The sequence below is a fragment of the Pieris rapae genome, chromosome 1 (genome assembly GCF_905147795.1).
Source record: "Pieris rapae chromosome 1, ilPieRapa1.1, whole genome shotgun sequence".
Taxonomy (NCBI): Eukaryota; Metazoa; Arthropoda; class Insecta; order Lepidoptera; family Pieridae; genus Pieris; species Pieris rapae.
The window spans coordinates 3,830,109-3,855,372 of NC_059509.1; the positions used below are offsets into that span (position 1 = coordinate 3,830,109).

General features: G+C 33.3%; 1 protein-coding gene across 1 annotated transcript; it reads left to right on the plus strand.

Annotated features, from left to right (window-relative positions):
* Window positions 1–685: 685 nt before the first annotated feature.
* LOC110994909 (protein artichoke) lies at window positions 686–25,220 on the plus strand. The gene is made up of 3 exons (XM_022261828.2): window positions 686–848; window positions 19,094–19,139; window positions 22,433–25,220. Exon 3 carries the CDS (start codon window positions 22,446–22,448, stop codon window positions 25,026–25,028), a length of 2,583 nt encoding a protein of 860 aa, XP_022117520.2. The 5' UTR covers window positions 686–848; window positions 19,094–19,139; window positions 22,433–22,445; the 3' UTR covers window positions 25,029–25,220.
* Window positions 25,221–25,264: the final 44 nt, after the last annotated feature.

Here is a 25,264-nt window from a genome sequence, read left to right on the forward strand (position 1 = left end):
ATTAGGTTATATTTATTTCAATTCGTAGGTGAAATTGATAAACAATACAACTACGTAACATTTGTAAAATAAAATTTAGTAAAACATTATTTCTTAAAATCTTTTACAGCGCCATCTTTTCGAATTTGTGTAAGCCGCTTGATCGTGTATTACTATGTAAGATTGTAATGTACAGTTTACAAAACACCTTCAAAATTGTATTCGATCTGAAGTGGAGATGGCAGCACTTATTAGCAAAACTAGAAGCAAATTTCCTTGAAAAATTAAGATATTTTTATTTTATATGTCGATAAGAAATCCGCCAAGTAGTTTTGTCTATTATTATTATTTCTATTTCATAGAGCAGTTAAATTTACTTTTTTCGATCCATCTTCAGTTCCTTTTTGGACTTAAACCTTTCATTTAAAAAGTTAATACGCCACTTAAAAATAAAAACAAAGATAAATGAAGTAATTCAATTCAATTAAAGCAAACTTGATGTAAACATTTTGCATCAAATTTTAAGTCAAGCAAACATAATATATAACATTGTACAGCGCTTAGCACGCCGGTGATGTAGGTTGCAGCACAACAGGTAACTCCGAACAAATAGTAAGCTATCCGTCTCACACAATTCACAATGGAACAAGAAGTTAGACAGAGATAACCGAACGAGGCTCGCGTCACAGAAGTCAGAGAGCAAACAAGGCTTTCCGACTCTGTGAGTAACACTCGACGGGTTGGTAACGTTCAAACGAACAACCGGCGCCATTGCTCTCGACGTATCCGTACGAACGTGACTGTGCTTACTTTCCGCTTGTGTTTCTTTTCATCGATCGTGTTAAGACATCAAAACTGCGCAGTGTAAGGTAAGGAAGTTTTTATACATTGTTCTGGAAGCAGTGCGTTATAATCCGTAAAGTGTGTGTCGAAAATAATATGATTACATTGTTTGAGGAGCTTTCCCGTTTATTTATGCAAAGAATTTACCGAGGGCGGTGAGTACATACGATTGGAGGCTCATAAGGCGAGCGGCGCAGCCTTAGTCTCATGCGCAGCGTAGGTAGCGATAAAGTGACAAATTTAGTAATAATCATGACTTGTTTCCGTGATGGCTCTTTGTGTACATCGTGGTGTTTTGTTAGCAAAGATTACATTTTAATATTAGCTATTTATATTGATTCAATGATATATTAGGTCCTAAGCAATTTGTGTAAACGTCGTTAAGTGCCTTATCACGCCTAATGTTTAATGTAATAAACTAATAACTGTTGCACATATTTGTTTAAGACATAAGTCACGTCGCGGTTCTGAGTCGAATGTAATAAAAAAATAATTGCGTACTCGACAAAGGAAACGACAATATACAAGACAATTTATTTACATATTCTGTACAAATATACTCATATGCCCTTATATATCAGATAATTTAAATTTTGTAAGCGATTAACCTTAATTGCTATCAATTATGAATATCTCTGAATTTTAATTTACTTTGATTTTGTTACAACTCTTATGTCGTTTCAATGTCCTTTATATTTTACACACTAAGTAAACTAACGATAGAGGGCTCTAGCTCCAACTTCACGTGCCTTATCGATAGATATCTTATCACCATCATTTAGAACACCTACTCGAAATACAGTGTCATACGCCTTTGTTAATATACATACATCTAAACCAGGTTTTCATAATAATTGCGTATCGTTTCTCACATAATCTTTAATATGAAAAACAAATAGTTGAAGTACTGATTATTTTTGTTAGGCGATTTGAAATCTTTATCAATGTGCTCATAATAGATAATGCAATGTCTCATGAAAATATTACAATTATTACGATTAACTGAAATGAAAAAGTTTAACCTTCGTTCTTACACTCGACAATCAGACTGTCTGCCGTACACTTCACTGAACATTATCAAAGCCTTGGCAACTGGTAAAACCTCTTTTGTCCCAAACTGCTATTCAATACCGTTTGGGGTATGGTATATTTGCATTAAAAAGGAACTGTTGTCGCTTAACTGCCCTTTAGTTATAGAAAAAAGCGTTTTTTTAAATACTTTTTATACTGTAAGTCTGTCGTAAAAAGATTCACTCACTGTCCTTTAACGCCTTTAAAAACGTCAATAACTTAATATTTATCCTCCTCCGCTTGACAAAACATAAAGTTCCCATGAATTTCGTTCAAACAACCAATTCGAACGATTTGGCTTTTGTGGTATTTTTCTAACCGAATGAGTGACGTGTGACCTCGATATTGATCCTCAGGTAGTTGCATTGAATTGATTCCATTCGCTTTAATATTCAATAAGAAAAATAAAATATTTTATTTCCTGTAATTTTGTTGGTACTTAAATAAGATATTGTGGATCGATTTAGACCGTCCAGATAAAGACGATCTTTTACTGCCCATTCAATTGTCATTCTACGCTAGCTAAATTATAATACTTGATTAGCATTATTCTTCTACTTTCTCTGCGGTTATAAACCGCCACCGCCTCGTATTGATTTGCCGAACTAAATATTTATTATTCTGTTCTTAGCGTCATGACTAATAACATTGTTTAAAGCAAGAACTTTCATGGTAAATTGTAATATAAACGTAGGTTCCGTCTTGTTTACGGTCAAAAAATTTGTAGACAAATAACACTTGGGGCAACAAGGATTTTTACAGAACAGTGGGCAAAATTATTTGGCAATGTTATTTGATACTGCCGCCCATGCGCACACAATGCTGGAAGGCTTATAAGTGTTGCCGGCGGTTTAAGAATTGTAAAGAACGACCTTAAGCCTTGTCAACTGTAACCATTTTGTGCATTCAATCAAATGTCATGAAATACAAAGTCATACTAAAGACTCAGCCAATATTGGAAGTATTTGCATCAGTGCTTACCAAAGCGAAAATAATAGCGGAACGAAGTTCATTATGGTTTTTACCAAGTCTTGGTATAAAGAGAACTTGACGTCAGCTTGCCAATGATAAAGATCAATGGGCTCAATTGAAGCGGTCAGCGTAAAACGAGCCCGAATAATCCGGCTTAAACCATTTGACCAACAATTGCAAATGCCAAATGCCAATTCCACAGACTGAGATATGCCGTTAATATTCCACGTATGTCTTTGCTAATATCCTATACAATACACTTTTTTATATAACCTTATTCCTTAGAATGGACGCTATATTCTTTGCTGTATAAAGAGAGCCAATTATTATGCAAAATAAAACTGAATGCTCACGTCTCATTCAGTAACTTGCCACGTTTTTCTTCGAGGGGGAGGGGATTGGGGGATGTTTTCGACTTTTTGAGCCTCGCTGCTATTATGTTACTACATGAGTCATTTGTTAGTACCGAAAATACATAGTTTAATAACGTACTCGAAAGCATTTCAATAATATTTTCTTTGCGTTATTTTTCCTTCCTTCAGGGGATGTGACATTTTCCTCAAATAATTAGGTAAAGTGGGTGGGTAATTTAGGGGCCACTTCACACACCCTTCATCACCATATCTGATTATTTATTTTCATATACATATTTAGTTTACATTGAAGCCTTAAAAAATAAAAAATGCGAATACAAGACCTTCGTTTAAGAATAGTAAGGAAACTTTTTAGATTTTTTAATTAAGAAGAACAAAGAAAACTAACTATTTCTAACACAATGTTATTATATATTATAAATGTAATATTAAATATTATGGATTTTTATACATAAGGTGCTTAGGTTCTTGTTCTAACGATATTTTTATTTGCAAACCTTGCTTACCATGAAGTATTGTCACCTTAGCAAACGCTAATCACATCTGCAAACTTTTCATCTTTGATATTTATCGATCCATTAATTTTAACCTTGTGTCATAAATATCGTATGTCCCCAGCGATTATATAATTAATAAAACATAAGTTTTGAACGAATAGCAAAAAACCTGTAAAAAAATAACCTATTCATTTTATTTATGAACGGTATAGATTGTGGTGCTAATAAGGATAAATGTAGTAGCTACTTAAATCATACAAACAGACATTCTAAGAATTAATTGTAGACTAATAAATTAAATTTTAAGGAAATGTCAAAACGTTAGTCGACACAGGAGACCGAAGAAAGGGGGAACGCTGCCAGTATCTTCGGAACCTTGCCTAAAGAGACTCCCTTTTTTTATTTTATTATTTTAGTAATTACATTTTAAGAATCGTTATTATATTAAAATTATTTTTAAATATTTAAAATGTACATTATAACATAGAAATTACAATCTAGCAAGGAAAAACACAGACGATCATCTAAAATAAAATCAAATCATTGTAGTCGAATTTATAAACATTCCCCGTTACATTAATAGTCTAAGACTAATCTGTATCGGTTTTTCAAAGTTAGTTTCCTCTAAATCAGAACTAGTAATAAGCCCCATGTTTCATGGAATTGCATGTACCGATATTCAAGATTGTATTGAACAAGCATTGTACGTCGCTGGAAATAGTTTTGTATACAATTTACAAAGGAAAAGGAACATTCTAACGGTTGAATATATCTATTTTATTCGAACCTTCAACGCAACGCTAACCACTAAAACAAGATATAGATAAATTTATACAATAATAAATGTGACATCAGACATTTATAAATGCGTATATTTTTACTAATCAAAATGTATTTCGCTTTATTTTTATAAAGATTTAATGTTTTATCGATTTTCTTATCGAAAAGTGCCTATAAAAAATGAAGTATTGTAGGAAAATCATTTTAAGGTTAATACGGCATTGCTTAGAAGTTCGTTAATGAAACAATTCGTGACTAAAAATCTGTGAAGCGGTGTGTCCCCACATCCCACATACAATCTGGAAATACTGGACTGGTAGAGACAAACTATTCGTAACATCTGAGTTAAAGCACTTCAAACTTCAAAACAATTATGGATTTTAAGAAATTCCAACAGTAAACGGACACTTTTAAAACTTTAAGGTAAACTTTTCACAATGTCCGGATAAGTCCCAAATAAGTTATTTATTACTTATTGGCAGGTTAAACAGTATTTTTGCGTTTCACGATTCAGGTAGCGCTATTCGTCATGAAACGCGAAGTATCTTATTTGGAAGTTTAATCTTTCGAATAATTTATGTGTTGCATAGCTATTTGGTACTTTATCCATACATTGTGAAACAGGCCCTTAATTATTAACTTATACGTTAAACGGCAATCTCACATTTACTCAGCAATTAAACATTTAACTTTGGACAAAAGACAAAGACGTAAATAATACGCAAATTAATAAAGCAGCGTACATAGACAGTTGTGTAAGTAGGATCGAGGATAGAACGAGTGGAAAATTTTAACACGCTTAACCAGGCTTTTGCTTTTTTACATAAATGCATGGTTTTTATGCCTATTCAAGTATAATCGTATTACTCGATAACCTCTTTTCCATATCACAAGGTAAATTTATCGAGTTAATAATCTACCAATGTGGTATTTAGTTAAAACGAAACAGTTGACATCTGGGTAAATATTGATAATTTTCACCTCAAAATAAGCAGCTTTCCTTACTACAGATTTCCCGCAGACATTGATTCAGTTATAAAGTTTTAGGGCTTCTAAATGCATTTGGCATTGTTAAACGAGTCAAAAAATGAGTATGGTCTTCGTAAGGCATTGCATCCCCATAGAAAAAGAAATTTAATGGTACCAGAATATTTAAGTGATATCAGCCCACCCAAATAGGTAATCACACGCAATCTTTAATTAGAAACGCGGTCATGAAAGAGCGCTCAAAGCCTTATCAGTGGAATGTTAGTCCAAACATGTTCAAGAAAAACATGTAACTTCACTCTTTATAACCTCTCTCATTTCTTCATAGATAAGATGTATCGTAAACAGGGCCTCCCTTAATAAAAATGTGTATGTGATATTGTCTATATTGAGGAAATAAAATTTTAGTTTAATTTTAGTTTTAGCCTTTATAATAAGTATTTATTATTTCGTATCCTAAAAATATTTCTAGATTAAATAAATTCAAATGCGAAGAGGTTAATTTCTACTATACGGTAATTTCATGACAGTTTTTCCCAATCGTAATAAGTGATAATTCAAAAATTAATTTATAATATATATCTCTATACGTGTTCAGTATAGATAATGTAAATACTAAACATTACCTAAGCAACATGAAAACTTTCCTTCGCATCAATAAAACGTGAATTGTATCATGGTAAGTCAAGGTGAAATCAATATATTTCCAATGCTCACATGTTGCAATGCACCAAACATTCCTTTCCTTTTCGTTATTAAAACGAAAAACAAGGATGGGTATACACTCCATTCAAGAAAAGTTCGGAAATAACCAATATAAGTTGACTCCTCTCTAGTATCCCATAGATACGGTACACAGACCATTCACCTTGGACCTCGGTAGGCGTTTTTATTTCTAAATGCGTCGGCGGTAATAAGTTATAACGTAAACATTTGCGTAGTGGAGGTATTTAATGGAGGCCGCTGAGCCACTTTGAGCTTTATAGCAGATAAGAGTTAGATTACTTCTATGTAAATATTGAATACACCGCGTTTACATAATACAGACCTATCGACCAAAGATAACTATTATTGAATACATATTAGCTAAAAAGAATAAATTTTAAACTTAATGTAATTACGTAAAAAACGATTTTATTTATAATTAAATTGCCACAAGCTACCAAATATAAATCTACAGTGAAAACTACCAGCGTACCAATTGTTAAACGGCCGATAACGCACTCGCGAGCCCTCTGACATTGAGAGGCGGTATCACTTAAGCTTCCTGCCCGTTTGCCCCCTGTTCCATAGAAAAAAAATCCTCTGTAACGTTTAGCTTGTTTTCCATACATAACTAATAAAAAGTACTTTTTGAGTTGCCGAAATTAGTTAAAACTGTGGAGCTGTAAGTTATTTTGTAGCTTTATTGCCCTTGTCCGTAATAAACCCGACTATCGGTATCATACGTACCGAACTTTCTAAGAAATTCAATCTTTTGTTTACAAAATCGATTTATCAAGAAGATGTAACATCATTTCTGGTATAGCAAATTGCGTCAGGCAAAAATAACAGACTTTACCCAATAGCGTCAATTAAGAACTGTATTTTAGGACACTAGTCTGAAACAAACTTTTTTCCATTTAATGATATATCTTTGTAACGTCCAAATTTGCTTGAGTATCGTTATATAGAGTTGATATATTAATTTCAAATAACATAGTTTAATAGGTTTTGAGATAAAAATGAAGTTTAATAGTTCTTTGTTTATAAGTTCTACATATTGTCGATTATACATAAAACTCTAGTAAGCAAATAATGTTTTATCACGTTCCTGTACTTAGAGCAAAATAAGGGCAAAATACTATTACTACTATTATTTGTGTTATTAATATTTTACGCTATGAACATTCACAAATTAATTTATTTTTGGTAATGATACAGCTGACTATGTCCTCTAAAGCTGATGATATCATACAAATACCTGTAAGTCGCTATTAAGTATTCAAACAAGGCTCGTATTGGCTAAGTGATAAAAGATCTTATACATTCTAAATACTTTATACATGTCGAGACAATAACTGATTATTGTCATCGATCTTCTTTTATTTTAAATATTTGTTGTAAATTGCGCCATTGCGGCTGTACCTCTACCATGAATTACTATTTTGGTACAGCATCACTATAAAACCTTTTTAAAGTAGAGAAATCTTTGTATTGTACCTCCGTACCCTACATATCACTGATCAAAGATCTTTACACCAATGCACACATCTGTAATGTATGGCGATTAAATTATTGACTATTAGATTTAGAATAAATACTTTTAAATTAAATAACAGCGTATGTGAAGTTACAAAACTGTCGAAGATATAAGCTTAATAAAAATCATTATTATTATCGTATGACGCCCAGTGAACGGTAAAATCCCATCGTTCCCCGAATGTTTAAACTTCGAATAAACAAAAGCCTCTTGGTTCATTTCCTGCTTCATTATCAAAGATCTTTCGTAATTGATTGTGTAAATTATCAAAATAAACTTCATACTGCACTGTTGATAATCAAAGTACATATATTAGAAAATAATATTTATTTCTACTACAGACTTTTATTTATTATTATACTTTTTTACATACATAAACTAAAAAAATAGATAGCAAATATAAGGACAAAAAGTTCTATTGACACGGTATACAGTTATATCGAAATAAAACAAAATGTGTCATTCAATTCGAATTAAGAATGATGAAGTGACCGATTTATAAAAAGCTTATTCAAATTCTAGTTTAAGCACTCGACCCAGTAATTATACATATCTACGTAATGTAAATGTTTTACCTTGTAGAGTCGACACTTACTAATGTAATCCAACCAATTATCTACGTACCACCACTTATTTAATATTTATCTGTGGAAACTGTTATGCATAAACTTGTTACACACCTTAAATATTTAATTTTTTGTCCTTATCTTTCTCGTGTAATTTCGAAGAAAACTAAAAGTGACGAAACATTAATTTTCCATCCGTGACATGTCTTTATATTCACATAGTCCCTTTATGAATAAGGTGATAGTGTGTTAAAGAAAGTTTTTAAAGTGTAAAGGATTCAAAAACATTTGTTGAACATAAACAGATGTGTATGTTAAATAAAAATGTACTTTATGTATAATTGATTTTTTATGTAAATCTATTTAAATAAGTTAAATAAATCGATAAAACCAAAGTGTTTTTATTGACGTGTTTCTTAATTATCTGCAAAACACATTTCAATTTAGCTTATTTTCTAAAACTACAGTTTTCTGTAAATTCTTTTGTGCCTAATACAAAGTAAAAACCGATAGCAAATCAGATAGTATTAGACTTTAGTACTTGATATGCATATAATCGCATTAAAAACAAAACAAACAACGCGTCTGTCGTTAAAAGTGCAAATGGTATGTTAATTTTGTTCACAGCAGATACAGTCCATGATAAACACTTCTTTAAAATTCATAATTCCTTTAATACAGGTGAAACATTTCTTGTCTTTGGAATGCAAATTCGAAGTTTAAATATGTCGAATTACACCTGTATACAACAAATTTGTCACTTGCCGAATTCTTGCCGATCGAAATGCATGACTAAAACGTGTATAGAAAAAAATATGACTGGCCAGCAATAAAAAATAAAGTATCTTTGATTGTCACTCATCAAAAAAAATAATGGCGAAAAAAACAATTTATGTTAAACTATGTCTGTGTGTGTATGAATAAATAGGCATATGGTTAATTCTGCACATGTGCCAATGATTAACGATTTGCCTCCGAGGTTGATCAAACATTGTTTTTTGATTTACACTCAATGTTGACGCGTTCCATGATCAAAATAATTAATTGGCTGGCTTGAATTTATTTCTTGCCAATTTTAAAAACAATTAAATCGTGTATTGAATTACTAATTAGACACAATAATACAGCTTAATATAATTTTAATACATTACAGTTGTTTATAAAAATTCATTCGTTCAAATAATCATGATACTAAGATTCAAGAAGGGCACCTTGGTCTCGTGTTTATTGCGTTGTATGAAAATAATAATAAAACTTATATCATCCTGTTGATATTATTTTCCATTCATTTCTTTAAGCTTGGTTATTCTACTTAGGACCTAACAAATGACAATGTTTTTAGTAGGCGTTAGTATTGAGTGAAAAATGGACCACAAGAGAGTCTTCAATTTAATAGAGACTAAGTAGTGTTATTGAACACTTCCTTTTGTTAAAAATTCTTATTACTATATTGAATAGACCTATAAGTCTTACGTTGGAAAAGATCGTAATGTTCCATGGAGTCTTAGTAAAGACACATGTATAAAAAAACAAATGACAATGTTAAATCTAATTTAATATAATTTGCCGAGGAACCTGCGCGATAATTTAAACGCATTTTTAAATCTAGGAAAAACATTGTGATAATTTTTACAGAGATTGCGTCATGACAGAGGGAATTACCGATACGTCAGATGTAGTTTTGATCCTGTTTAAAATGCAACAATGCATTAATGTATAACGAATTCTTCTCGCAATACTTAGACACAACTTTCTCTTTAGCGTGTTTAAACTTGTTTCTACATATACCTGATCCTGCCATTTGAGTAACTCTTATTTAAACGGTATACAAATTTAAATATCGAAATTCCAAATTTAAATTCGCTATAACCATTTCCGTTAACATGTGTTGCCACTTTAAAATATTTCTAAATACGATAGGAACGTTCGCCTCCCACTGTGAAGTGCCTACTACGGCAGAGCTATAATATAACTTACACGTCACATCATATACAAACTTAGCCAGCCTTCGCACCTCTATACTATTCAAGCACGTGACGGAATACACAGTCATTCAATGTACTTGCTTTGTAATATGTTACTTGCTTTAGGTCATAAGAATTTAGTTTTTGCGATTTAGGATTGGTTGTTTTAATTGTAACGCTTTCTCATTACTTGAGATGACATCATGAGAGCGACTTCATACTGTTACGATAATGTTAGAGCATGACACGTAAATGATAAATAACAGTATCAATAAAACCAGTTCCGTAATATTTGAATTTAAGTACCAAAATGAGTACGTAAATTCGTGCGCGCCGTAATCATGACGCATCTTTATGTGAAAGTTGAAAACTTTCGACGGACGACATAGACAATCAAATTGAATTCAATATAACATCGTACACAGATAAAATAAATATTCATGTAGGTAATATAGAACATGGTCAGGTATTCAGATTAAGTCAAAAGTCAAACAATTTGTAAGTGAATTACCTGCCCGCTCTTACTGCCTTCTTAAATACAATATATAATTATATATATTTAATTTAGCAGACGTATTCAGATCAGATTTGAAGCTAGGTAAATTCTTGCTTAATTCCAATTAGTTAAAGACCAATTAAATAAAGCATTAAATAAACATTATCTTTAATCTCTTACGCCCAATCGCAATAACCTATCTCATTCCATTTTTGACCATCTGAGATAGTCATCTACATCCAAAATATAGATGGAAGTGTGCCAATAACCAATCGACGGATCGTTATAGCCATCTGTCGATACAAGCTATCTATGGTAGGTCGGTTCGGTGTGTGTGGATAGACATTTGTATGAAAATGACAGTTCAACTGTGCCAATATCCTATCTTAAGATTTTAACTAACACTTTTTAAAATATGTACTTAAAAAGCTATTTGATATGTTTTAAACATAGTCATGTATATTTTAATATTATTTGTACGGTTTTATTTACTTTATTTGGTTTATATTGATTATGAAATATGAGTGTAAAGCGCGAAGAGATTGCATTCTATTCGTCGCCAAAACTCACTTGTCTTTATAGGGTTTGGTTATTGGGATGCAGATAGGAGATCGATCGAATGTCACGGACTGATCACAGATGTTTTCAATCTGAAATTGAGGATTAATTATTGGGTTCGGGCGTTAAGGAACGACATAGCTTTTAGACTAATAACAATTCGGGACAGTAAATAGAAACTCAGTTTCAAGTATTAGGTAAAGTGTAGTTTATTTACCTTTATGCGTATAATGCAGTCCATTGATATTTATAGCCTATTGAGAATAGTTGAATGGATTTTCACATGACTCATAGCAGGAAGTATGAACCTTCAACATAGAAAATGAAGAATCGCTGACATATATAACACCTTGACATTATGAATGTTAGAACCTTTAGTAATTAAATAGGTCAATGTCCCATTTACATTTCCTTTAGTAAAAAGTTATAGGGCGCCATAAACGTGGTAGAATGACGCACAGGCGTACAAGGTGACATTTAGTGATATACTGATATGACTTTGCTATTCTTTATTCCTCATATAGATAGAACAATGCTAAAATAACAACTCTAAGAATATTTATTATGTATTTCAAAATAATACTTACCTTTATGAATTAATTAGAATGATTCGGCCATATTTTGTTGCCTTTTTTAACTGCTTTCAATTGCAGTCAGTGGTCTAGGTTGATCCAGGATGTAATTGTCGACAGAGTTATAGAGACTAAAAGAAAACATTCCCAATATTATTGAGAGATTAAGTCGTGTGGTTCCATACTTGAAAATTACATAGATTATGGAATGTGCAAAAAGAAGTTTTTATGGCGAACGGAACTAATATATCTATGTATGCTATGCACATAACAATAGACACACGCCCTCAATACAAGTTTGGCAAACAAAACATAGATTGCTCCAGTTTCAGCAATGAGTAATCCAGTTTTGCCATACAGTAACAAAACATTAATTACACGAATTTTGTGCTCTTGCTTCGATTAAACATCAGAAATTTCGCAACAATCGATACGATTAGATTTAATTTACAAACATTAACAGCTATATTTGTTTCCATGCATAAAGAGTAGAGTTTTGACGTGTGTTATGTGCATAGACGTTTTAAAATACGTATTTTTAATTTGTTCTTTTCAATGGATATTTGAAGCTTTTATAATCTGTATTAACAGACATTGAATTGTGAAACTTTATATTAGTGCAAGCTTCAGGATAGCTCTTAGCAGGCTTTCCCGCGGGAACAAACTAAACAAGTATTCGCAGATGAAATCCATTCGCGGTCGTTTCTTCAATGGCATATTTAATTACGATGTCACATCTCTGTTTATCGCATAAGTGCGAGCGGGACAAGTGCATAATATATCTCTTTATTTGCGCAATTATGTGTCGTAACGAGTTTTTCTCAGAGCGGTCACTGTCTGCCGACCAAACGGAACAGGTCTTGCTGGTTGCACCTGCCTTACACATATGCACTTTTTACTCGATCACTCAGATTTTTTTTCACATTTGACATAATTTGAAATAACCTTACTGCATTAGTAATGGCTGTATACACAGTCGGCGCAACTCTGCATTAAACTCTAAATTACATTACCGATTTATATATATTAACAACATTATAATTCACATACACACACACTATGAAATTATTTTTAAATTTTGTTACGAACTAATGTTGAAGCAGAAATAAATTATGTACATTGTTATATTTATCACGAAATTTTTGAAAATGTTTTCCACAATTATTAATTATACAGTATAGTGTATGTGGAGAATAAGAGCAAGGATATATTAAGTGGGTCGAGTGACAGTGTAAACTATGATAGTGTATCGTAATAGTTCTATAAGACGGATCGCTGTGAAACGTAGTTTGATTGCTGTGTTAGCATAATATGTTTTAAAAAATCGGCCCTACATGGAGTACTGTTCTCACCTCTAGGCAAGAGCTCCCTAGTACTAACTCCTTCCGTTTGACCATATTCAACGAAGAGCGATTCGAATCGACAACGACCAGTCACTTTCCGTGCGGCGAGGGATCAATCCTTGGCATTACATAGGAATGTGTGGTCTCTCTGCGTCTTCTACAGCCTTTACCATGAAGAGTTTTAATAGGAGTTGTTAGGACTAATACCTGCAGCTGACTTTCATAGTTTCATATCGGACGTTAAGGCAGAACACAAAATACGATCCGCATCACATCGAATGTCTGTCGTTCCACAACTGAGCGTTTTGTAAGGCAGTGAAGTATTTTTGAACCAATTCGACTTAGAACCAGTTCGGCAAAGGCCGCAAACGAACTTGCGAGCCTTCTGGCAATGTGAGTGTCCATGGGCGGCGGTCAATATCACCACTTAACATCAGCCTCCTGCCATTTAAAAAAAGCACTTAACTACTTAGACTTGTAGTGTCCTTATAGGTCATGGCACAAAATTTAGTTTTTTTTGTTTCAGATTTTGAAGTAGGATCAGCCTTCTGGCAAAGCATTTATAACATTATAATCACTCGTATTATTTCGATTTAATTGAGCTGAACAAATTTAGAGCATTTTCAAAAGTTAAATACAAATTCAAATGTGTTGTTGCCAAGTCTTTATGGAAATTTCCCGTTTCGGTTCGTTAAAATATTTTTTATGTATAAGATTGTGACTCATAAAAAACGACGTATAGACGAATGTAGACCGTAAAAAATGTCACCAGCGTATTGTTACTCTGATTTGAATGCTTCGTAGTAAAATTAAACTTATTATTACCAGTCTGTATGTGTATATGGTGTTTCATGTACTTATATTTTGTAGTACGTTCTACCAAATACAATTTCAAACCATTTAAAACTTTAACATTCAGAATAATCATTTTCCCGTAATCTATAATGATAATCAATGATATACTGGGCATTGGTACTTATCAATCGTCACACCATTTAAAATGAATTTGCTTTCCATTGGATTGCAGCAAAATAAGTTTATTTCTGGCAGTTTTGATTTGCTTTCACATGAAACCGCTATTGACTACCCCTAAAATGTTTCAGGAAAACATGATGCCTCTTTGTTCGTGTAATCATTCTTTAATAATATAAAATTTTCCCAGTAAGCTATTTCATATAAAAATTACAGTAGATACATTGACTCTATTTAGTTTTTAGTTATTTTAGAATTGAATTCTCACGAAAATTCTCCAGCGATTTAGCCTAATTTAAAATCATCAACGCGTAACCGAAAACATGCGACCGTCAGTAATTTACATTAATTATTATTGGCGAAACCCCGTCGGTGGCCAGGTGCTGGTAATCTGATAGCACCAAAAACTACAGACTACCTTTCGCAAAAACCGGTACCCACAGGTGTTGTATTTGCTTGTCATTAATTAGATTGGACACCTACCTGCATTAGTATTTACTAAATAGTCATTTTAAATGCCACGCGCTCCGTCCGCGGAAGCGATTTAACAGTATATGACCAGGCGAAAATATTGTTAAGCTTGTGCCAACGTACCTTAAATATAACACATTCATTGATTGTTTCCTTAGATTTATAATATTTTTTAACTATAATACGATGCTCTGACTGCATGATATCTCTAACTAGTCTACCCATAAATACTGTTACATAAAAACTTTTCTTTTTTTTCGACATTTTAATTATTTTGAATTGAAAGATGATTTCGCGCCATTTCACATATTTTTTCGTGTTTATTATGAAATTACTCAATGCATGTTACTTAAATAGAATAGAATTGAAGAGATCGCCTCACACAAAGTGGTTATGGAGCCGTCGGTCATATTCCAGATACTTCGAAAGCTATGCGTATCTGCCGTATGTATATCTGTCGAAGACCAGAAAAGATACAGGCAGCCGCGTGCTGTTAGAACTACAAAGGATGTTAAAGCCAGAATTCGAAAAGGAATTGCACATTTTACAACTTCTGTAAAATTTTCTTATTAATCCAAAATCTAGTTGTTTAAGGCAAGATTTTATGTCCCATTATGGCGGTAGTTTTGATTTGCGTATCCTTGAAAATCTAATTCTTGAAACCCCTACTCATATAATTTAATTCTATCACTCCACTTTTGTTTCTTTTGTGCAAAGAAGTTTTGAACTCCTTACAACTTGATATCAAACGAGCTCAATCTTTAAATATATGAAAAAAAATGTTTTTCAGCAATTAATTATCTTCTACCTCGTAGCTAGTATATACATATATGTATGTATATTAATTGCTGATTAACCCTAAGATTACATTTTTGTTAATACAATAATGTTAATGTTTGATTTTGTATAAATATGTTACTGGGTGCTAGCTAAGAATAAAGATAAAGAACCTGGCGACGACAATTCATATCATTTACCATCAATGCATCACTATTTCGTTAATTTTAGACACAGCTTTAAGAATAGTTAGAACTAATTAAACAATTAAGCGTTAATGGACGAAGCTTGACAAGCGACGCAAAATTTTATCTTTATTATATAACACTCACTTATTTATGCCTCCCAACAATCCTCAATTACACAGAAGCCTATTAAAGTAACACTGTTAAAGGGGGATTTTGGAACTGTTATCTGGAATTGTTATCGTGAACAATACCTGTGTAGTGTTCTATGTCCGAAAGTACTTATGCATCCGTCGCAAACAAAGAACCATTAACGACCATCTGCACAAAACCAGTAACAGTTATTTTAAACGATTATCACGCATTACGATTTCCCATTCAACTCTGAATTTACTGAACCATGGCAATATACGTTCTATATTTGATACGGTTTTAATAATTATTAACAGAAACGCAGGATAATTTATTGTCACAATTGGCTTTTATTTTGCTTTCTCAAAAGAAAAACATATGAATATGTTATCACGAAAGTATGAACACCGGAAATTTGATAAAAATTCTTGACAGGTATATCTCACGTTGGTACTATCTACTAAACGACTTTTCAATACAGGATAAAAATTGTATAAATGTGTTTTTAAAAGGCTACCATGTGACATTGTATGCGTCCATGGGCGGCAACAATGTATTTGATTTCTAGCGGAGACTATCTTTTCTGGAATCATTACTTTATGATTTGAACAAATACTTTGTAATACGATGGCTATATCGAACTAAAAATACTAACTTTTTCTTCCTATAGGAGAAGAGTTCTCGAACAACGTCAGTATTAACATAAAAATTTCAATTAAGAGAAAGAAGGAAGGAGATACATAGTGCAGTAGCATATTTCTCATGAGTTCTAACTACTATCTCATGCAAAGGATATTTTTAATAAATATACATTTAAAAATCTCCGTCTACGCCTATATTAAAAATTTAATATTGTAGCTTTTCTGTATGATTACATAGTTCTAGCTCTTACTGACTTACTTATACATATATTAGTATATATCACATACCAATAAGCCTACATAGTAGATACGTAAACAAAGAAGCTATACTTCTCTTGAAACATAATACTTTATCTACTTTGTCCAATTCGAAACCTGAATAGCTGAAGTATAGGGATTATATTTTATCTGTATCTTAGAATATTCTAGACGTTTCAATCTTATAGCCTATTGTTTAAGCCCAAGATTACTCTCGCGTCTTGACAATAAGATAAACCTTCATATCTCGGCGTGAAATTCTTTAGTTGAGGACATGTTTTGTTTGATAAGTAAGGTTCGTGTTCTAAAGGTGGCAATACGATAATTTCATATTAAATGAAGCTTTCTTTGTATACGTTACATAGTAAAAAAACACATTATAATTAGTTGTCAATAGAAATTACAGTGAAAATCTGTTACAACGACATACAAAGGTACTACTCATAATGGGTCGTAAAAACCGATTTCGTCGTAAACGTTTTTGACTGTATATGGCTTCTAGTTCTTTTAATATTTTTAATGTGCACGAGGTCCTTTAAACTCTTCAAGACCTCCTTAACGAAACAATGTACCGTTGTCAATGTGAGCCATTATTTTGTCTGACACATTATTATTCACACCGCGAGTAGATTTTACGACCTTCATTCAAGGCGCCTTTTATAATTTATTCTATCTTTAGCCGTGCCTCCGTCCCGACTCCTTTTTGTAAAATGACGTCACGGTAAATGCGCTTAGACACCTTAAAGGACCGATATTAATATGTTTGTTATTAGACGATTTTGTTTCAAGCGCATAGGAAAATTAATGACTTAAATAATGTAGCATGAGAAAATGATAGTACATATCCTTTCATTGTGATTGGTCAAAGACACACGTGACACGATTCTCGAACTCAAATTGTAATATTATAAAAACAGCTATAAAAGGCACCTTTTGTTAGAACATTCAAAAGAAGAAATAACTTAAATCTTATTAAGAATTCAATGTCACGTGGCAGAAGCTATGAGAACTTGGAAAATATCACGTGGATAATCGGCCAAAAAGGCTTGCAGCCCGTGCTGAGCTGTAAAGGTCCTTAAGGCCAACAGCAAGATTCCATAAAAAAAAATAATAATAAAGGCCATAAAGGACCAATCATGTGAAATACTCAAAGTCCTCAAAACTATACTAATAAAAGATGCACTAGACAGAAACTCACTTCAGATGTTTCCATGCTGCCCACGACGCCCAGACATGACTAGGCTTAGTAAATTAAGTGAAATATAGCGATTGTATGCAAGAGGAGAAATTAATATTACACTTTTCATACTTACACCATATTGAACTCAACTCGATACGCCTCCATTTCCTTCATATTTTACAATCTAGCTGCGGCTCAAACCAGTTTGTGTACTCGCCTCTTGGCCTCGATATTGTGCATAGTGGCGCGGGCGCATCACCACATTGGTTAATTCCAGTAGACAATATATTTTTGTGTTAAAACTTACACGGATATTTGTCTATTAGGATACAAATATAGTAAAACTAATTTCATATTTTAGAGGCATTCAATCTATTATATTATATAAACAATATATCACCAAGTAAACTGTTTTTTCGTCATAAATTAATTGCCTTGGACTTATAATAATTGATGTTAAGTAGGGAGACCCATAAATTTACACAGACCTGCTTAGCTAAGTGGTACACTTCAAAATTTCGGGATACATTATATTTTTTTAATTTTGAGAATAAAAAATTATAATTTGTGCAGTGTATACTCACCTTGATAAGTTCAGACAGTTGTGTTATACATTTTATAACATACTATTTTATTGAATACCAGAACGTTGGACTAATCTTTATGAATTTAATTTGCAATATGATTAACTGGCTATAAATTTACAACCTCCCAGTGTGAAAATCGTGGCAATCTTTCTATGTTGTTCATGTTGGAAATTACTCATTTTTAGAAATTTTAAATATTTTTTATTTGGACACCACCCATAATGCTTTTATATTACCAACGAAAACAAAATAACTGATATATAAAACCTTTGTCATTGCTGACGTCAGTCATCAAAGTATGATATCAAGATATGCAGGAAAAACTGTATTACAGTTGACGCCCAAGTTTTTTGCTGATTCATAAGTATCAATCTTATTTGCCAAAAATCGGTTTCTATAGAAGTTAAGTATAGAGTGTTTAGTGTGGTTTTTGTGACCGGAAAAACAACGATTACTTAAAATTTGTTTGAAAAAAGTTATTATAACGGATGAAATTTTCAAGATATTTATAGAAGATACAGGCTTATTTGAATTTTAATTGCTCTATCATTTATTCAGTTGCTAATCTCTTAATACGGAAGCTCACTTTTTATTAACAAAAATCGAAATAGAAAATCGTTTTTATAAATATTTTTATTTGTTTCAGGATCTTATAAAAGAACGTCGCTTAGTGGCTGAACGAAGTCAAGGAGGTAAGATACAAACAAACCAACAAAAATATCTTTATTCATATAGGTAAACAAGTACACTTATGAACGTCAAAAAATTTAAATTAATTGTGAATTTACATTTATTGTCAATTCTCAAATCTAGGGCGTAGAACGGAAGAGAAGAACTGGCAATAAACTCTCCGCCACGCTTTTTAACCGCCAAGTTTTTTTTACACAACGTTTGTAGCTGCATCCATTACACCCTGATCCATATGACATCTTGAGAAATCAAGAATAAAAAATATAAAAAAAAGAATTGTCCTCTATCAGGAGGAGGCATGGTGAAATAGGAGCACGCACTTACATACTCGTGGGAACAAGCCGCAAATACGTAGTAGAAACAACCAATACCAAAATGTGATTTATATGCAGTATTTTTGAGAAAGGTCAGAGACATAGACTAGACGCTTTGTTCAATGATATCATGGTGTTGGCTTACTAAGTACACAGATCTGTAACATTTATTCCTACTATACGTTTATGTCGAAGTTGTATACCAAGACATAAGGAGGAAAACAAAATATTCAGTTAAATAATTTGCGTTTATGCCTTATATCCAGTTATTTCACTAATAAGTGATTACTCCAGAATTAACTAACGCGGAAGTAAACTAAATGCTATTTATTTGCATTTTATGAGTAGGCTTGGTTTATACTCAATAGGTAATTATCGCTAGTAGCTTACCTACTTATCAATGGATAATGTGAAGTGGCGGTAATGTACGGAAACGCATAAACTACTGGGTCCCGAGGATGGATTTCTCGTTACAAAATGCCTATGTGTTTGTCATTAAACTCCTCCGAAATGGTGATACCGATTTTCTTGAAATTTTGTCTGCGAATCGGACAAATCTATTTTTCATTCCCATAAATGTGATTCACCCCTAAATTCTTTTTAAAAACATACAACTTAATTTTCACACGATCAACCCCTATTTTTTACTAAATTAAAAACTTATGACTTGAACTCCGAGGTTTATATAGAGAAAATATCACAGAAATATCTAAAAAGTTTTATTCCGAAAAGCCAAATTGTCTCTGGAGTAGCATAGAAAAATGGTCTATGTTGGTATGTACTAAAAGGCAGTCTAAGTAAAATCATAAGAAGAAGAAACGAAGTTCTCGGGAGCTGCTAGTTTTACTATAGATGACTTTCCGTAACCGATGCTGTTTGACACCTTTCAAACTTGACTTGAGTTATATCACACACATTTACTATTTTAAATATTAAGACTTCGCCAATTATAAAAATTATAAAATTTAAAATGCAACAATAATGGCGCAATATTCCATGTTTACCTCATTTATCGAACTGGTTATGAAACCTATGACACCGACTAGTGCATAATGAAATTGCTAGTCAGATAATTCTCAGTTCTGTATCTCCTGTTTACTTCCTTACCTAATTAACTAATTGGTAGACATCGAGAACTATGTCGAAACAATAGTTTGCGAAATAAGCATCATTAAAGACTAGTCGTGGGCGCCCAATATAACCTTTTATAACGTTACTGCTTAGCAATAAAGGTCACAATGCTCAGAGGACATTACAACGTTCAAACAAATTCCTTTGCTGTCTCTGCAAACATTGACAGAAACGTTTAATACCCTCGCTTGTTTAACTATTTTGACCCGTATATTTGTTGGAATAGAGTTGATTAAGCCGAACACGTGTTATTAACAATGCCCTCATTGCGAATTGTACCATGACGCGATCTTGCAAAATTACCTTTGTGTTGGTGATGAATTCATCCATCCAGGGCTTTATTAAACGGCTGTCAGACTAAGTGCTTCGCGAATTCCCTTTAGCGTCACAAATTTTCAGCTTCTCTAAATACTTAAGCATAAAATATTATACATTCTTAATAATTAACATCTCTCACATATTCTGTATGTTATTTTTTGTTTGATTAGTCAATTAAACTATTAATTTTTTGCGTCATTCTGAACGTTGTTTTACTTGTATCTTAGTTATTAAAAATAAATCGGTTTACTTGCACCGTTTTTAGTAAACTCTTTTCAACATACTGTACTCACAATTAGATATAGAAGACGGATTACCCAGATGAAGACTTTAACAGGTAGTGTTTATTTCAATCTCTTAACCGCATATAACCTCCAGTACGTTAATAGGAAAAGATATAGAGCATAAAGTCAATCGGGGTCAAATGCAGGATTATAATGTTTATAATAATATATCAGGCGCCGCAGTTGGCTAGGACGATATGCATATTTGCACGCACACAGCCAATGTATGTCGATTGTATGCAAAGTGCCAGATTGCTGACATATGCCAAATATAATGATATAAACAGCTTACATCATCAATAGCTGATATAATAATAATAAATAAAAATCATGTAAAAATAAAGAGTTCAAGAAAACTCAATATTATAAAAACAACATGTCGTATAGCTACAGATGCCCAAGCTGTACATAGAATTTTAAAAAGCATGTGTTTTGAGCACCTGCTATTATTACATTAAAATTTGCAATTGAAATTACAATCGAATGAAATATTTGATATTTCGAGTCTATGTAATTTTCAGTTTGACATTCGAATGAAGTTTGAAACTTCAAATTCCAAAACGCAGACTAAATTTAGAGACCAATTGTCTTATTCCGTTAATGTTACCGTTTGTGTTTTCTATCTCCAATCTCTATACGAATAAACAAGGACTCTGTTGTTTAGAAAAAACTTGTGTAACAAAGGATACTATATCTCGACGTAATGAGAAGTCAACAGATGGACAAATGCCAGATAAGATTTCACACAAAACAAACATCTGTTTTGAAACCATTTGAATGATAATATGGCACAGCCGTTCCAAATTGGCGTGTTATTTAAAAACGAGTACTGTAGCGAAATTTTAAGTTAAAGCAAAACTTTCCAATACTGAATAATACAATAATAAAGCCTGTGTGTAAATAACTAGCGCCCTGACTTGCAAACTATTGACTGATCTCGGCTTTTTAGTAAACAATGAATCGACATCTTAATCCTTTTTTTTTACAAGAAGTCGAAGAACATAATTGAGGAGCGGTAATCGCTTGTAAGAAACAATGTTTTCAATTCATGCCCAGCTGTCACAGACGTTATCTGTGCACATGTTAATTGCTTTACTGTTGTTTAAACTTTGGTAAGGTTCACAGAAACAATACTTACATTGTTTGGCGACTGTATTGACGTTTAGCGGTTTCTTCTTACGTAACTAGCGTAAAAAAATCAAGCTGTTTAATAGTATAACCGTAACTAACTATAGCCTTATGTTTCAGAGTTCACAACGACATGGGAGCGAGGTCCCGGGAGTTACTACTGCTCCTGGCAGTGTGCGCACTTGCTATCAGCGAGGCAGTTAACAAAACTACCAAGAAAGACGGAAAAGATAAGGACTCCGACAACTTTCTCTTCCAGTATGAAGATTACGATGGTGGAGATGAACAGGAGGTCCTGTTTAATGAAGACAGGCCGTGCCCCAGAGATTGCATATGCACTGTATCCCAAGGTTATAGAATAGCGAAGTGCAATCGCTTGGAAGTTGGTACCCAGAAGTTTGGCGATGACATCACAGATCTCGTTATTGAAAATGCAGATCCAGAGTCACCTATCGTTTTGGGTGACTTTATATTCAAAAAGCTGGGACTGCATCAGATCGCAACTGTCAAAATTGTGAACAGCACAATTGCCTCCGTCGGACCCAACGCATTCCACGGTCTTCATGAACTGTACGCAGTAAATCTGTCTAACAACAAACTGAAAGCTTTACACCATGAAACGTTTGCTACTAACAAGAAACTACTATTGTTAACGCTTTCAAACAATCCTCTTAAATTCCCTGAACCTGGCACACCGGAATACTTTTTAAATGCTTCTTCAGTCCAAGAACTTGATATCTCCTACTGCAACATGCAGTACATTACGGCCAATACCATCAAGAATATGCCGGGACTAATGTATCTTAACCTTGCTGGAAACAACTTGGCAGACATGGAAGCTGATACGTTTAAGAGTTTGCTCGACTTAGAAGAGTTAGACTTGAGCGACAATAATATAAAATCTCTTCCTGAAGACATATTCTCAGAAAATACTGAGCTGGCAACTCTCCATATTCAACGTAATCCTATCGATTCTGTCTATGGACTTCAAATTTCTGACTTGCTAACATTGAACGCTGGTCAAACGAATATAAAATTCGTTGGTCCATCAATGTTTAACGGCATGACTTACATTGCTAACCTTAACCTTAGTGGAAATAATATTGAAAAAATCCACAACCAGGCATTCCAAAAATTAGTTGAACTTAACTATCTCGACCTCTCATTTAACAACTTGGACTTCATTTCTAGTATACTTATCAAGCAAAACATTGAATTGGATATTTTCAAAATTTCAAACAATCCCAGATTAAAACACCTGCCCAAAGATGGTTTTCTATGCTCTGCAGAACAATTTAATATTTACCTATTTGAAGCAGCCAATTGCGGCCTTGATGAAATTTTTGATGACTCTTTGAAGACTTTTACGGCTTTATCACAAATAAACCTTTCTGGAAACAACATCAAATCCATCAGTAACCAAGTTTTCTCACGATCACCAAAATTAGTCGAAATCAACCTCTCATATAACCAACTCATGACTTTGGATTCTAAAGTTTTCGAAAAGAATAAGGAGTTAGGAAAACTTAATCTGCAAGGTAATCCGTTGAAAGTACTGTCTGCTGATGTATTTATTCATACACCTATGCTGACATGGTTGGATATGAGTCACGGTGAACTGACAGCACTATGGAAGTCCGATAAGAACCATTCTACCAACCTTGGTAACTTGAGCTTCTTGAATGTTTCACACAATCGCATTTCTGAAATTAAACAAACAGAATTAGACGGCCTCAAGAAATTGCGTACTTTAGATATCAGTAACAATTTACTTGCATGTAGTCGGGAGTTTGAAAACCTTATGTCGTGGTTGAGCGAGAAGAAGGTTTCTCCAAACGCAAATTCAGCCAGTATTGCAAACTTGGCCAAAGATGGTAAAGATGATATTGAAACATTTAGCTGGGAATTTCTCACCCAAAAAACTTGTGGAAACAGTGATGTCATTGTTCATCCTATTGAGCCCCTTCCCGCAGCTGATGAAGAAATATGGGAAAGAATTGACAAAGATACAGTTGGGGATTTCGATTTGAAAGATACTCTCGATGATGGTAAAATCGCAGACGATTCAAAACTCCGCTACGATAGTGAAGCCGATGCCGATGAGGATGAAGATGACGCTGACGACGAAGAGGAAGAAGGTGATGAAGATGATGATTCCGAGGAGTATGATGATGATGACCAAAACTTGGACCTCAAAGTCAAACTTGTGGAAAAACCAGCGCAAAACACTGAAGCGAAGTCTTCTACTCATGCACCAAAAACTGAAGAGAGCCGACAGGATAAAATGAAAATTGACATCAAGCTGTTTGAAAACGATAACTTTTACGATGATTTGGAGCCTGAAGTATACGTGCACGAATCCGTTCAAGAGTCTGAACACAGCCGTTACGCATACTTGTGGCCTATTTTGATTGCAATTTTGAGTGCTTTACTGCTCCTTATCGTCATTGCGAAGGTCGTGATGGTTGTGTGTGGAAGAAGGAACAAACAAATCCGGTACAACAGTGCCATAATCGCCGCTATGAGTCACCAGGGGCGTACTAAGAAGGACTGCGGATTAGTGTACCAGCAGCTATCGGAGGACCTAACAGGACCCGCGACACCTAAGTTGAACCGTTACGCTCCGTTACACAACGTAACAATAAACGCGTCTGGCGTGCAGTCTTATGAGAGCAGTACCTTCCACCACAGCAATATTGTGCCGGAAGCGGTGTGAGCGCAAACGTTACACTACATTAATACTGTGTTAACTCTTAAATAAGCAGTAAGTGATAGATGAAGCGCTAGTAATCATTACTAACAAAATTGAGCATTTCGATAGTGCCTTCAAATGATATTTTTCGAACAATTTTGAATTAAGTACCAAACTAGCGTTTTGTATTATTAAAATAACAAATCGAAGTCAAATTCAACAAATTAATTTAAGATATACATAATTATTATATATTATAC